The sequence below is a fragment of the Corvus cornix genome, chromosome 6 (genome assembly GCF_000738735.6).
Source record: "Corvus cornix cornix isolate S_Up_H32 chromosome 6, ASM73873v5, whole genome shotgun sequence".
NCBI lineage: Eukaryota > Metazoa > Chordata > Aves > Passeriformes > Corvidae > Corvus > Corvus cornix.
This window is the reverse complement of record NC_046336.1, coordinates 20,861,223-20,876,031: the sequence shown is the minus strand read 5'-3', so window position 1 is coordinate 20,876,031 and position 14,809 is coordinate 20,861,223. Positions and strand designations below refer to the sequence as shown.

Genomic DNA, 14,809 nt, shown 5'->3' with positions numbered 1-14,809 from the left:
AAGCAGAAAATCCCTGCTTCTTAGCTTACAATTTAAATAGACAAGCTGACAAAAGGGCAAGAGAGAAGATGGATTGACAAAGATTAAATTATTTGCTCAGCATCACACAAAAGGGCTAAAGCAGAAGTAGAAATAGGACCTCAAATTTGCTGGTTCAGGATGACTCTCACTATGATGATCTGCTTTTAGTTCAACATTTTTTTCCTGCCTTAAGTTCTGAAATGACTATAGTCTCCAGAAGAATGAGAGTTGCTGCAATCGTGATATTTTAACATAAATACTGTCAGTATCAAGCTGGGGGAGAACTGCATGTGGAAGATAGAAACACAAAAAGCTGTCATAAAAAAACCAGCCGCGTTAAGTTCCCAGGGCTGTGAATGGGACCTTGCTTGGAATCACTCTACTTCTTACAGTATTTATTGTGGAATGATTTACACTCACCATTTCTAGTATTGCTGCTATGCTGAAGAGACAGTGATTCTTCAGGTTGTCTTCTGTCACCTGCTGACTTCTGTTTATTGTTACCTAAAGCAAGACTCTTCCTTAAGTTTCACTGTAGAGGATCTGCTCCTCTTTTGAGATGAACACCTAAAATTCACACACATAATAAAAATAGAACTGTAACAAACATTTATCCCTAGGTTTGTTGTCTGTACTGCTTTGGGAGAATGTTTTGTCACTCAGGTGTAGGGAAACCCTTAAAGTGTTCAGTGAGGTACTTTACCATAGGCTGTGTCTGCCTTTAACAATTCTATTCATTCCCTGGGGCATCTCTGTGCTGCCTAGTAATTCTTAGAGATGTATCTGTGTTATGGAAGGGAAAGAGAACTCTATAACTAAACTTCTGTTCTCTTATTTACTTTGCTAAGTTGCAGTCACATTAGAAGAAGAACAAAAAGCTTTGCTCACTCAGCTAGTCACCTTGGGAAGGTAACATAGATGGTTCTGATGCAGCTGTTAAGATGTATTGGGAGATTGATCTGGTTTTAGTAACTTCCTTGTATATGATTGGACTTAATAAGTTTTGATGCTTTAGCACTTACTGCCAGTGCCTCATGTTGGCATTATCTAACCTTGTCTTGTGTTTTAGTAGTACTTTCATGCTCTGGTCATAACACAGACTTCACTCCCTTTTCATACGGCTTTTCTTCCCCATGTTATTATAGTAGCCAGTAATAATGTGCTTTCTGGGACTTCTACACTACATCATGCCCTGTAATAGACTAACACTGTTTTAAATTTAGCTTGTACTCTAATTAAATTCTGATCTGCAGAGGGTTCTGTCTCCTCCTGTGTCAGTGTTACTTGCGCCTCTGTATAGGAGGGTGTTTGTTTTCTGCATGGCTTGGTTGTTTCTTTTCATATTGAACCTTTTGCTTGTATCTTAACATTTTCTGCCCCTTTTTTACTTTTGTAACTTACTGGAAATCTGTATGAATTTCAAGTGAGACTGTCTTTCTTAGAGAGAGGTTTACCTCAGTATCCATATAGTCTCTTTTTGTCTGCTGCAACTTACAGGATACATTAAAAGTAAAAAACTGAAGTTTTTCATTGGTGTGAATTTCCATTTTTCCCAGTTAAAAATTCCCTGTTGTGATAGGGTACAAGGATTCCTCTGTGTTGTTGGCCATCTAAGCATTGTATTCACGCACTGGTAGTACACGCTGTTTTAGCTGTAGCTTGAGGAAAAGCCTGTGGAGAAGCTAAATTGTCCTGAAAGAATATGAGAGGAATCACAAATTTTTAAACCATGTAATGGCAAGCCCTATGTTGTGCCTCCATGAAGTGGAAGATTTGTGAGCCAAATGCTGAACAGATCAGAGTCTGTCTGTACTGGAATTAAAGATCAGATGAAGCAGAAGCTTTGCTACTTTGAGACTGTTCATGCAGTGGCTATGTGATTGTGGACTCTATGGTGTGAATAAGTGTGGTTCTGGCCTGGGTATGAGGTGAACATGGGCACTTCTGCTTTCAAAGACATGCCAGTCTCTATGTGTGCTTGAGTTCTGATGTGAGGATAGCAGGGATGAAGGCAATATTCAAGGTAAGAGCTGTGAAGGCTCAGCAAGTGTATGAAGTGGGGAGGAACAACTCCATGGCCTGTACTGTGTTCACAGGCTGCTCCGGGGGGGGGCTGTGGTAGTATGCAGGAGTCCAGAGCTGCAGAACTGAGCCCACGCCATTGTGGGTTTTGACTGGGGGGTGCTGTCCTACACTACTCTGTGGGCTAGACTGTAGTAAGCAGCAGAGAAGTAGCCTAGATAGTACTGAAGGAGAAGGGCAGATGGAAAATGTATGTGGAGAAGCAGGGAGAAGTAATAGCATTGTAATGCTGAAAGACCTGCCAGGCTCAGCTTGGGCTGGATGACACTAAGAGTTTAGTGAAAAAGGAGGGAAGTGCATGCTGAGACTTGTCTACTGGGGAGTGATGTTTGGTGTGAAGGTGTCTTTGAAGGTGACTGAAGATGCCATTGAACAAGAGCAGAGTCCAAGAAGGTTGAATAGTGTTTGAACCTGTTTGTTCTTCTCCCAGTATCTGAGAGTGCAAAGTGTTCTGGCTGTTGAGTGCTTCTGTCTTTCTTGTTTGAGCATTAATGCACCTTACCTCTCCAATCAGCCCCAAATTCTGTGTGAGTGAGCCTTTCTCCTTCCCATGCTACGCACAGAAGTTCCTTCTTCTTTCTTTAGCCCCTGTGTGTGCCTTCCTGTTGTGCCCTCCTACTTACCCTCTAATTTGAGTTGCAGACACACCTCTGCATCCTCCAAATGTGAACACACAGGGGGTTTCTGCCTACCTCTTCAGTTTGGCTGGGGAAGCTGCCCCATTTTCTGAGGTGGGAGAGCACAGAGAGACACCCCTTGTATCCCACATCTTCTGCATATATATTGCTCTCTTGTCTTCGCTCCTTATATCAGTGTGTGGGGCACCTATGTTCTGACCTCAGTGTTTGAGGGGATGGGGTTCTTCAGCCCTGCCCTTTCCCCTGGTGTGTAGCTGTGTGCTTTAATGGTGACGTCTCTCTGCTCCTTTTTGAGTGTCTGTGCATTTCTGCTGCTGCATATACCTGCCTCAGGGGAGCATTATTGGCAGGGGGGCCCTTGCTTGCACACTAATGTGTGAATAGTTTCTGTGCTTTTCTTCTCATCTCCTCTCTTCCCTTCTCTTTCCCTCTCTCAATGATGTGTCCAGAAAAGGAAGTCGAGCTCCAGTGTGCATTTGATGGTGAGCACCTCCCGTAAGCTGCCTGCGATTCGTACCTCCGCCATTTTTCATGCCATGCACGCTCGGCTTGTGCTCATCACCCTACATAGCATGTCCGTGCAGGGGGGCGGCAGGGGGGATCAGTGTGCACTGAAGGGTCCATGTCCTCACAAAAAGGGCTCTGTGATCCTCTGGCCACATATAGCTCCCATTTTGTGCAGAAAATCCAACTGCTGGCAATGCAGTTTGGCTATGCCTGCTCTGAGTGCGTAACAAAAAAAGGCAGTGGTTCTCCTGGGCTCAGCAGAGCAGGTGTGTGCCTTGCCTGGACATGAGGCTTTGTCATTCTGTTGCAGAGGTGCCAAAAAAGAGGAACAGGTGCTTTGCCTGGTGTTGGTGCTGTCATCCTTGATAGGAGCCTTGCATTGTAGAACAAACTGGGAGTCACTCTAAATGTGGCAGAGACTGATGGGGCTCCACTGTTCAGATGAAATGTGTGAACACAGCACCACTGGGCAGCTCAGAGTTGCCGGTCACTCCTTTTTTTAGCATACTTACTGAAAAGGTTTGTCAGAGCCTTTATAATCCAAAACTTCCTTTTGTCCTGATCTTGTTTATGTATCCCAGCATGACCAAATACCCAGTAACTGTGTCCCCTGTCCTGTTCATTTTCTTTTTCATCCATCAAGGTGTTTGACGTCTATAGAATTTGTCAAAAAAGTAGTCAAATCCACTCTCAAGGGTCCAAAGAGGAAATTGGCCAGTGTCATATTGTCAGGAGTCATACATAGCCCAATGACACACTTTGACACCAAGATATGAACAGTAACTAAAGTACAAAAGTCAGTTATTGTATTATTTCCTGTGCACAGAAAAATAACAGAAAATATTTCTCCTGTTTCCCAGAAGTGGGAGTGTTACAGTACTGAGAAAGCAGAATAATTGTTTTTGCATTATTACCTGGAAGATTAATTCTCCTTCGATGACATCTTTAAACTATGTAAAAAACCACACAAAAAAAGTAATCCCAAAGTACTGCTTTGAAAATCTGATGCGAGTGACTAACTTTTCACCAGCCCTGCCTTTATGTGGGGCAGAAGTTCACTGTGTCTTTCTTGCCCTTCTTTTTTGCCCACTGCCAGCAATACTTAAATTCCCTTTGCATGTTGTTTTAAAGCAGCTGGGATATGTAAACCATGTAAGCATCAGCGTCTGAAAACATGGAAGCAGTGAAAGTGGCTGAACAACCAGAGACAGCCCATGTGTTGGTAGTTACTTTCTTTCAGTTGGCTACATGTGTGTGTCCCTGCGATATGAGCACTGGTCTGTTTTCTTGCACCCTCTGTGTTGTTTGTGCCTGTCTGTCTCTTGTCGAGCTCAGGAAATGTTGCCAACTGCTGTGCCAAAACTAATCACGTTACAGATCTTAAGAAGGGCCTAGCACCTTTTTAGGTGAATTGGCCTCTTTTAATTTGAGTTGTACAGAATTACCAAGGATTGCACCCTGGCCAGTGACTGATGTTGGCTGGCAGCGGTGGGGAGGGAGAGGTGTGCTGCCATCTCAACAGAGATGTTGGCTGTGCTGCCTGCGCCTCTGGGAAAGGAAGGCTGGCTTTTTCCAGGGAAGGGCAGTTGGTTAGATGGCCACAGGACATGAGTGTGTGCAGGAAGCTCAATATGTCAGATACCTTCCTTCACCTGAGAAAAAGCTGTTAAAAAAGCATAGGCTAAGCTGCCTCTAATTTCATTGGGGCTCTATCCTGTAGTAAAATGCCATCCAATTCTGGACTAGCAAACATGATACTTGGTCTTCTTCAGCCCACTGGCTGTGGAAGAACATGATGGGTGAACTGGGTGCTCAGTGCAGCCTGGAAGGTAGGCTGTGTGCTTTGGATGTGTGGGGGTTTGCACTTTATAAGGCAATATAACACACCTAACAGGCTGTTGTCAACTTTTTTCAGAACAGTGGTTTCTTGGATGTTTGGTTAGGTTTTGTTTGTTTTTTTTTTTTTTTCTCATTTGGCCTTAGTTATAAAGCCTTCCAAAACACTGGAATTATTTTTGTATAGCTTCTTTCATGCTAATTTTATCTTCTTATCCCAGTGGACTAAGAAAAATGGGTTACAATTTTCTCACTGGAAGAGGTTTGGACAATAGATCTCTGCATTAGGATCACTGTTTCTGAAGAAGTACAGGAGCCTCAGTGCTGTGTGGAGAGGTGGACCATTGTCAGAAGTTTGATTGTGTTTATGCCACGAAATAACTTGGGATTAATTTTTTCAGATTGATCTGTTCCTCTTTGACATTTACAGTGATCTGTCATCTCTTTTGCCATCAGGCTGGAAATATATACATAAAACAAAACTCTTGGAAGGCCAGAGTCTTAGGACAATGCAGGGATGTATAAAAAGAGGCAGCAAACAGTAATTTCTGTATTTCTCCTTTCTTAGCTTGGAGTTTGAGTGTATATGTTCTTTTCTTTCCCATGGACTTCTAAAGAATTCACTCCTGTCTCTCTCTCTTCTACTTCCTCCCCTCTCCACCTGCCCCATCTTCCTCTTTTATTTCTCCTCTCTCCCTCTCCAAAAGGGATAGTTAAGCCAAGACATGTTGCTTGTGAAGAAAAGTTGAATTATTAGTAGGTGTTTGTCAAGTCTCAGTCTTACGAGGTCTGACACTGGTTGACATAATTATAGCTTTGGCAGATGTTTTCCAGCTCAGCATTTGACTTCTGCATTCTTTGTGGTGTTTGTGGTGTGGTGATGAGGGCCTGATATTTTGTAATATGAGTTTGCACTCCCTGAGCACAGTGGGATAGAGAGCCACTGCAATGAGGGCACACTACTGTGAGCTCCCATCAGGCACCCCAGTCTGTAAACTAAGGAGTTTGAGTGAGGCTCCTGCAGTGCCAGTTTTGATCTTATTTGATCTAGCAGCAAAAGAGACATAGCCTGGTGCGGGGGTCACATGTGGGCTGGATTTGTTGGCTAGGAACTCTATAATTATGGACACAGGTTTGGCTTCCTACAAACATAGGCTTGGCTCATTCATGACATACATGACTCAATGGGATGATTCTTTTCAGCAAGCTGGTGATGGCCTCACTGTTGTGCTGTATGGATGCAGGAAACAGAGATTTTATTCTTCTACCACAGCTACAAGAGAGACTGAAGTGGGGAAAGATGAAAAGCTGCTGGGCACCATCCAGAGAACTTGCTACTTGTGGAACTACATGGCCTTTCCCTTATGTCCCAATCCCATTCCTTTCCATATTTTGGTCCTGAAGTCTCTTTGTTCAGGTCACAGCAGGGATACAACACATCATACATCACCTTTTCTCTACCTTTTCTAGGGCTGAGCACACTTTTACTTGGATCAATAGATTCCCTGAAACCCTCAGCATTATCACATAGCTAGAACTGTTTCTGTACACTTTGGGACACCTCAGACTTGACTCCCATTTGTGCCCTGTTTGAGACCATGACTATTGTGTCTCTCTCACTTCTGTAGTCTCTTTCTCTCAGGACAGCTGCCATCTCTCATTTTCCTTCACCAGATATTTTTGTTAGTGCTCATTGCAGGATTCTCCCCATCCCTTTGGGCTGCTGCCTTTTTCCCTTCTGTTTTCCTTCCTTATAGCTCTAGCAGTTCATTCACATTTGGATTTTGGTACATCCCTTACAGCTTCTATTGCCTCTGGGGGAAGGATGATGTCCAGCAACCTGGGCAGCACTCCTCCTTCCTCCCTCTTCTTGGTGATTGAGCCTGTGGGGAGGGTCGGGTCTGAGGAGATGGCTGGGGTTGGAAGCAATACTGTCATTTTCTTGCTGCCTCTGCTGTCCAGCAGGGGAACTAAAACCATGTTTTTCTGTCTCAGCCACAGAGCAACAACAAAACCAGTATAGTAAGCACTGCAAAAGAAACACCCCCAGTGCAGACGTCCATGGTATCTTCCCCAACCACAATTTTTTTTCCTGTTTGGTTTAATTTTGATGCTGTCCTCTCCCCTTCTCCCCCCAAACCCCTTCCCGAGTGCTGCTTGTGCTGCTCTGTTTCAGCTTATGTTTCGGCTTCGTTCTGTCTGTGTCCCTGTGCTGCTGTGGGGCCTGATCACAGCCTCACAGGCTTTGGGATGGGGGTGCTGAGCAGAGCTGTGGTTGGATGTGGGGATCGCAGCTTGCCTGGACTTCCCTGTGTGCCACCCTGTATAGTTCTATGTGTCCCGTTCAACTGTTCCTGCTGGCTTTGGGGAGGATGGTTTTGAAGAAGAGAGTGTCAAGCTCCATCCACTCTCCAACACTCAGGAAATGGAGGATGGACTTCAGGACACCAGAGAAGAAAGGGCAGACAGAGGGTTTTTAGAAGAATCCTTTGCTGGCCTATTTGGCCTGCTCAGTTGAGTGGCTGATCTCCTGCAGCTCACTGACTTTCTGGGCTGGCATTTTCTGTGGGCTGTGTGCAGGCTCTACAGTGCCCAGTGCCGAGTACATTGAACGGCACAGCTGGGGTGTGTGGCCTGCCTCAGTACCCGTGGAGATCAGGCAGCAGTGCAGCGGGTGGCAGAGGCAGATGGGTGAGTGTACAGCACTGCCCAGCACTGTCCCTGATGCCCTCGCTGAGCCACCCCGCAAGAACGACAGCAATGGGAGGAGATCGTGCAGGATCCTGAAGTCTTGTCCTGGTAACAAAGGGATGAGTGCAGGAGCTAGTTAGCATCGATAGGCCTGGTAGCTGCTCTTTGTTGTCTGTCTCTAGAGAGTTGGATTTGGCATTTTTGCAGGGTGGGTGGGTAGGATTTGATGTTGGGTTTTTTTGTTGTAGGATGAAGGATTCCTGGGACACTTCATAATTTTCTGCTTTCCTTTCACTGGCTTTGTTCATGATGGTTTTGGTATTGAGAGAGCCTTTCGAAATTATTAAATATGGTTATTATTGAAATTGGAGCTCATTTCAGAGACTTTCAGAAAAATGTGCCTTTTTTCACAGCTCCTTAGCAACTCTTCTCTGAAAGGCATTGAGGTGGTCTGGCTCATGCTTTTTTTTATTATGGAAATTATGAATGTCCCTTTTTTAGGGTAAAATACCCAGCAACCTTTCCAAAAGACTGGGAGACAAAGGCCCCAGCCCAGCGTTATGCATTCTTCCCCCTCTCCCTCTTCTGAAGCATTTTCCAGTGAGGACACTGCTGAGGGGTCATTACTTCATGAAGGGCTGCAGAGGGTGCAGACTGGCTGCTTGGTTGCCCTCTGGTGTCTGTGCCAGCCTGGTTCACTGGAAACGAGTTGGGAATTAGGGGCAATTGCAGGGAAGCTGGGGGCTTTGTCTCCTTGTGACTGTGGCTTTTAGTGCAGCCTTTCTCTTAATGAAACCTGTGCAGGAAGTGTGTGCGCACGCACGCAGGCACACGTGTGCTGTTTGGAGTTTGTGATTTGATTTTATTTTTTTAATGTCAGTCACCTTTTCTCCACTTGCTGGGGAGTGAAAATAAATGGGAGAATGCTTTGGAACTGGAGTTTAATGATTCTTCCATCCTTTCCTAGGAGCCTCAAACAACTGTTGTCCATAATGCTACAGATGGCATAAAGGTAAGGGATGGGAGTGTTGCCAGAGAAACTTCTGCTTCTCTGTTGTTCTAGTCTTCATGTGTCTTAATTCAGTTTCTACCTTTCCAATGTCTGGTTTGTAGCATGCTCCCAAGTACAGCTGGCAATAGACTTGGAGGGTTGTGTTATATGGCTATGCATATCTGGAAGAGGCTGAGTAAAGACAACTGTTCAGATATTAACATCTCTTTCCTATTGTGGTGTATAACCACCACTTTCTTTCGTATGTGGGATGGAAGAGAAGATATAGGCACTTATGCACTTTTTTTTTTTCTTCTACAACTGGACACCTCCTCTAAGAAAGCCTAGGAGCCCTTCTTTAGCTTCTTGTGGCTATTCTTCCAAACAGAAGCAACTCTCATTGGATTTCATTTGACAGAGTTTGGTAACTTTCACCCTTGTAAAAGTTCTGGGTTAACAGCTTGAACATGCAAAAGCTGAGCAGAGATGCTGTTACATTTTGCTTTATATTTGGCCTGCTTTCATCCAAATCTTCCTTGTATCATGCTCTCCCTACCATCTCTGCCAACGTTTTTGTGCTTTTCCCCATCTTCCTTCACAAAGAAATCAAACTATTTGCTCATGCTCCCGACTGCTGATGCCTGGTAATGCTCTGTTCTGCCGTGCAGGGTTCCACAGAGAGCTGTAACACCACGACTGAAGATGAGGATCTGAAAGGTAGGTATATTGCCTGTAATTTCTAATACAGCTAAGTGTAGGCAAGGGATTCTAGAGATTCAGTCATTGCCTTGAACTAGCTTCCCAGATTTCTGTGTCTGACTCAGTTCATAAATTCACCATGATGCTGTCATTCCTGTCACAGTGGGACCGTGCAGTGGGGAGCCGGCTGACTTGGCCTCTGTGGTATCTAAACACTGTTTGCCCTGAGCTAATTCGTTTTTGTCTCAGAGCTGGAATTCCTTTCTTGCATATATCATAATCTGTTCATCTCCAGTCCATTTCTAGGTGTGGAAAAATCCCTACCAGTCCCTTGAGGTTTGGACTCTGCTTGTGTTTTTGTGCTTCCCTGTAGATTACAGGGAGTTGAAACCTCTCTGTTACTGCTCAGTCTCCCTTTTCACCCCTTTCTGGGAATCTCTTTTGTGACATGCACAGAATTCCCTTGTTATTTTTTCTCTTTGGGTCTATTTTTGTTTCTAAGATGAAGATCATTCTCAGCCTGTTGTCCTTGACTGAGATATCAGTAGAGGGAGATGCTGAGAAGAGATTTCATGCCTTTCAGTGACCATATCATAAATATTCTGTGCTTGTAAAACTCTTTAAATAAAGGAGCTTCAAGTTCCATATCTGCTCCTGTTGTTTGAGCAGCTGTCTTTTGTCTGGCCTCCCTAATGAAGGATGAGCAGACATTTTCCTGAATAAGCAAGTTTGGGATGGGTGAATGTAGTTTGCATTCTGAGGCAAATGTGTTAATAGTTTGCATTTTGAGGCAGAGGTATCCTCATTCTCCCTGTAGTTCATCTGAGTTACATATCCAGGGAAAAATCAGTGCTGACCCTGCAATGTCACCTCCATCAGCTGGGCTAGTTCCTGATGCTTTTCCCATGGCCTGTCACAAGCTGCTGGCTCCTCTTCTGAGGAATCACAGGGAGAAGAAACACATGCCAGTGAGTGAAAGAGCTCTGCAATACAGATTGTTTCAGATAAGACCTGGCCTCATTACAGGACAGTATTCTAGCTGCCACCTTTTTGCCAAAGAGTAATCCGTGGTTTAAGAACCTAGCTTTGAGGGACGGGAACTGGATGGGTTTCATAGTGCAGTAATGAATTCAATTTATGTAATCTCTGCTGGATAGCCATCCAGAACAGGTATTTATCCAGAACCTTGACTCCTGTGGCACTTTTTATTCTGGAGGGGTTCCATGGTTGAGCCGGCTGAGCCAATGTGTGTTTTAAGTCAGGAATACAAATACTGCAAGGAAAAGAAGGGTAGGACTGGAACAGACCATGGGGAGGAGGAAAGGCAGCTGGTCAGTGTATAGAGTTGTATAGGGCTACATTGCTACAGATGAAAACTGTGTTTTGGGGTTTTTGGCAAAGGTTAGAATATTTCATTATGGTTTTAATAGAAGGGAGCATTTGAATGGTGATCGGGAAGGAAAGAGTTTGCACAGTAATGGTTTGTGCTGTGGCCACCTCTGGTAATTTTAGTCCTTCAGTTTTAAGTGTAGCAGTGTTCACCTGTGTTCCTCTTCTATTCCTGCCCTTCCACATTTTAAAATAAGCAAGCACTTGAGCAAAACTAAGTAGACCAAAAGGTTTGGGAGTGTTAGAGTTCTCAGTGTTCTGTGTAGCCATGACTCTTGGAAAAGGAAGTGCTTGTGCAGTTCCTCTGCCAACTTCTTATTTTAAATAGACACCAGGCTACACAGATCAGTTCTGCTGTGCTGTAGGAGACATTGTCTTGATCCATCAATGACAGTTGCCTCAGGGATATGTTGTTTCCATTGTGGTGGGGCTAAAGGCAGTGTGTGTCATTGTTCTTCCCCCACCTCCCTGCCCTTGTGTCACTAAATTGCACAGCAGGTTCATGTTGTAGAGCTGTCTACTTGGCTTTGCCCTGGAGGATACTCCTGCATGTTTTGTGCCCAGCATTGTGGTTTCTTTAATGTTCTCCTATTTCCTTTCTCTTTTTTTATTTACTGAACTTGCGTGTTTTGTTTGTGTTTGTGTTTTAATTCCCTGCCATGCTAGCTCCCCCTCTCTCCACCGGGGACGGCAGCTCAGTGCTTGAAGGACGGAGGCACAGTGAGAGCAAAACACAGACTGAGTCCATGCAGTCCCAGCTTTCTCTCTGTTTCTCAGCCAGTAAGTCCAGGGGTGCAGTGCTTCACAGCATCTTTTTCCCACCCCTTCCTCCACCCTTCCCATTTCTCCTTACCTACGATTTTTCCTTTCCTCAGCTTCCTTCCAGAATGTTGATTTTTCATTTCCAGTACTCCAGAATAAAAAGAAATCATCTCCCTTCCTGCAAAATACCCTCCTTTGCACACTGAAATTTTCCAAACATTTCCTCCCCTTTCTGAAAAAAAAAAAAAACAGAACCTCATCCTAGCTAATTTCATTCCCTTGCTTTCATCTGGGTGAGATGTGGAGTTCTCTGCAGAGACACTGTCTTTTGGGATTTCCTTGGGCAAGTCACTGCATCTCTTAGTTCTCCTTGTGGTAAATGGGGTCAGTGGTGCAGGTCTGCTTGTGGAAGGGATGCACAAGACCGAATTCAGTCTCACTTGTCAGAATTTCTGAAGACCCCAGACATGGAGGGTGCTCAGAAGTACCAAAGGAACAAAACCCAGTTTTTTCAGACTACTTTAAGGTGCTTTGAAAGGGAGGGTGTGGCTCCTGAAAGACCCCATAGCGTTTTTGAATCCATTGTGAGGTGCTTTGAGTGAAAATCCTGGGATAATGTTGGCTCTGAAGAGCATTTTTCTGTCGTGAGCTTTACCTTGTGTGTCTGTCTTGCTAGCTCAGTTAGCTGGTACCATGGTTAGTCTATGAGTTAAGTTCTGCCTTGTATCTCCTGAACTGGCTACCTCTGTAGAGGAGCCTGTGGCTGAAAAACTCTGAAAATGCATGTGAAAAAAGCTAGTAGGTTGGAGAAAATCTAGGTGGAATTCACAGCCTTTCCTCTACACAGACATATTGTACTAGCTGTCTGACTATTTAACGCTATAGTAGAAGGATCCTTAGTATGAGCTGGGAACATCTGGAGTATTTGATTCTGTTCAGGTCAGTCTAGGAAGGAAGGAACAGGCATGCCCTCTTCTGTCTCTTCCTGTCATATTTTCCTGGTTTCCTACATGCAGCACAGTATCTCATGATGCAGCAGTTGGAGCGTCTTTGTTATTTATTTTTGAAGTAGCTCTAAGGATGTCAGACTGCTGGTTTGTAAGGTGCAATGGGAAAGGTGTTTTGCCTAGACAGAATGGAAGGGAAATGATCTCTTCTGAAGTCCTTTTTGCTGTGAGATGTCCATCACTGCTGGCTTATTAATTCCTTCCTCTTGGTCATAGCAAAGGCCTGCTTGGTACACTGAGGAGTGCCGAATCACTTCTCTGCCAAGTGGGTCAGTGTTCTCCCACTTTGCTTCCCTCTAAGTTGAGATTTGCAGTGATTTGGATGTCCCTACTTTCTTTAATCCCATCTTGTACTTGCCCTTGTGCTGCTCTGTCACTACTCCAACCATTGTTTTAGGTTGCTCTCAAACTTCCTCCAGAATTAGTGTAATTCCTGCTGTGCTTTTTGCACCAGAGCCCAGGTGGCCCCTGCCAAGCAGTGTCTGGCCCAAGTGATGTGACAGAAGCAGGAGAGCAGGTAGAAGTTACTGGGATGTGGATGTGTCTGTGTGCCGACCGGGGCTGGGGCTGTGTGTGTCTGTACTTCTTTGTTGGTTTTTATTTTACTTTTTAATTTTTGTTTGTTTATCATTTTAACGCTTACATTTGTTTTGCAGCTACACAGTCTTGTGAAGAGAAGCTTCATGCCTGGGACAGCCCAGGGCAGACATTGGAGTTAGAGCGTGCTCGGTCGGAGCCTTTGCTAACTCCAGTAGTTCCCTTTGTACTTAACCGAGCACCGTGTAAGTTAGCAGCTGGGTAGCAGTAGTGGAGTAGTGCAACTCATGCTAGTTACCCTAGATATAAAGCTCCCTCTTTTCTCCTCCCCTGCCCCCTCACCCCGTCCGTCCGAGCCGAGCCGGGCCGGGGCTGAGCGGGCAGCGGCGGCGGCCGCCGGGGGGCGCCACGCGCAGGCGGCGGGAGCGGGGCCGCCCTCAAGCCCGTCCCGCCCGCGGCCGCCGCCCCGCCCCGCCCCGGGTGGGGACAGAGCCGGGCCCAAGCTGTGGCCCGGCCTTGAACGATGCCCGCTAAACGCTCCCGCAGCGCTCCGCGGCCGGCGGCGTGGCTGCTGTGGCGGGGCTGCCTCCTGGGCCCGCACAAAGCAGGGTGGAGCAACCGCGGGCCATGCTCGATGTCCGTGCTGGTGCATATCGCCTCGCGCTTGTGCCTCTGCCGTGCCACTTTGGAGGCCCGCGGATTCATCGGGAGCGGCAGGCGTGAATGCCGTTCCCCTGACATCCTGAGGCTCTTTGTCCTTCGGACAGAGTGGTCACCTTCCGTGTGCTGTTTCTAGTTCGGGACATGTAGTGAAAGCCAGGAGACGAGCACAGTCTGATGGCATGGACTAGTGTTGAAGGACGGGCCTGCTGGCACTGTGTCAAGGGACTTTGGAAGGGGGTGCAAATTTCCTTGAGATGAGCCAGCGCACCGTGACTGTGGTCTGCAGACTCCCTCACCCACCTCAAATGGAGCCTTTCCCATGGACTCCATCTTCTGGACATCAGTGGTGCATGGTTTGGAGGTCCAACAAGTAGCCCTTCTTTATGTGGAAGTAATCCCAGACAACTTGCTTGTAAGGACATTTTTCACAACAGACATAGCCCATTGTGTTGTTTTGACCCATTCCCTGTATACATATTTTCATGTGTGGAAATACATACAGCCTGCATAGCAAAACCAGCCCCCCTTATTTTTATGAGCCAGATGAGGGGTTTTTATGAGCTATCTGAGGGGTTTCTGAGGCTAGCTCAGTAGTAAAAGTCTCTTAACTGACTTCCAGAGTGGGTATGGACATCTTTCATTGCCAGTGAGATTATTATCTTGTTGCTCTTCAGCTGCACTTATCAATGGTGGGATGAGGTGCACATGTGGATGAAAGCTTATGGGCAAGGGAGAGGGCAGTTCAGAGCAGCATCTTCTGGCATTTAGAGTGGAATTCAGCTTCCCTGACTTGAATATCCAAAGATGGTAGGTTGGATTTAAACACCATCCCCCTAATGACAGGCATCTAAGATCTCCACTTGAGACTTCCAGAAGTCCCAATTTCTTTCAGGGTATAAAGGAGGAACAGTCAGGGAACTGGTTCCATTTCAGACACCTACATTTTAGATGCTGAAGGGCATGTGGATGGCACTTCTGGTGGTAGG

General features: G+C 45.7%; 1 protein-coding gene across 15 annotated transcripts in view; it reads left to right on the top strand.

Moving 5' to 3' along the window:
* Positions 1-14,809, top strand: part of CAMK2G (calcium/calmodulin dependent protein kinase II gamma) — a 119,811-nt gene that overhangs the window by 96,778 nt on the left and 8,224 nt on the right. For 2 of the 15 annotated variants that reach the window (XM_039554458.1, XM_039554446.1), the window contains 6 exons: positions 3,191-3,223; positions 7,080-7,148; positions 8,743-8,787; positions 9,435-9,483; positions 11,521-11,634; positions 13,280-13,405. In XM_039554458.1, coding sequence (XP_039410392.1) covers positions 3,191-3,223; positions 7,080-7,148; positions 8,743-8,787; positions 9,435-9,483; positions 11,521-11,634; positions 13,280-13,405 — 436 coding nt within the window. The remainder of the gene's footprint in view (positions 1-3,190; positions 3,224-7,079; positions 7,149-8,742; positions 8,788-9,434; positions 9,484-11,520; positions 11,635-13,279; positions 13,406-14,809) is intronic. The other 13 variants (XM_039554447.1, XM_039554448.1, XM_039554451.1 and 10 more) reach the window with 13 other exon arrangements.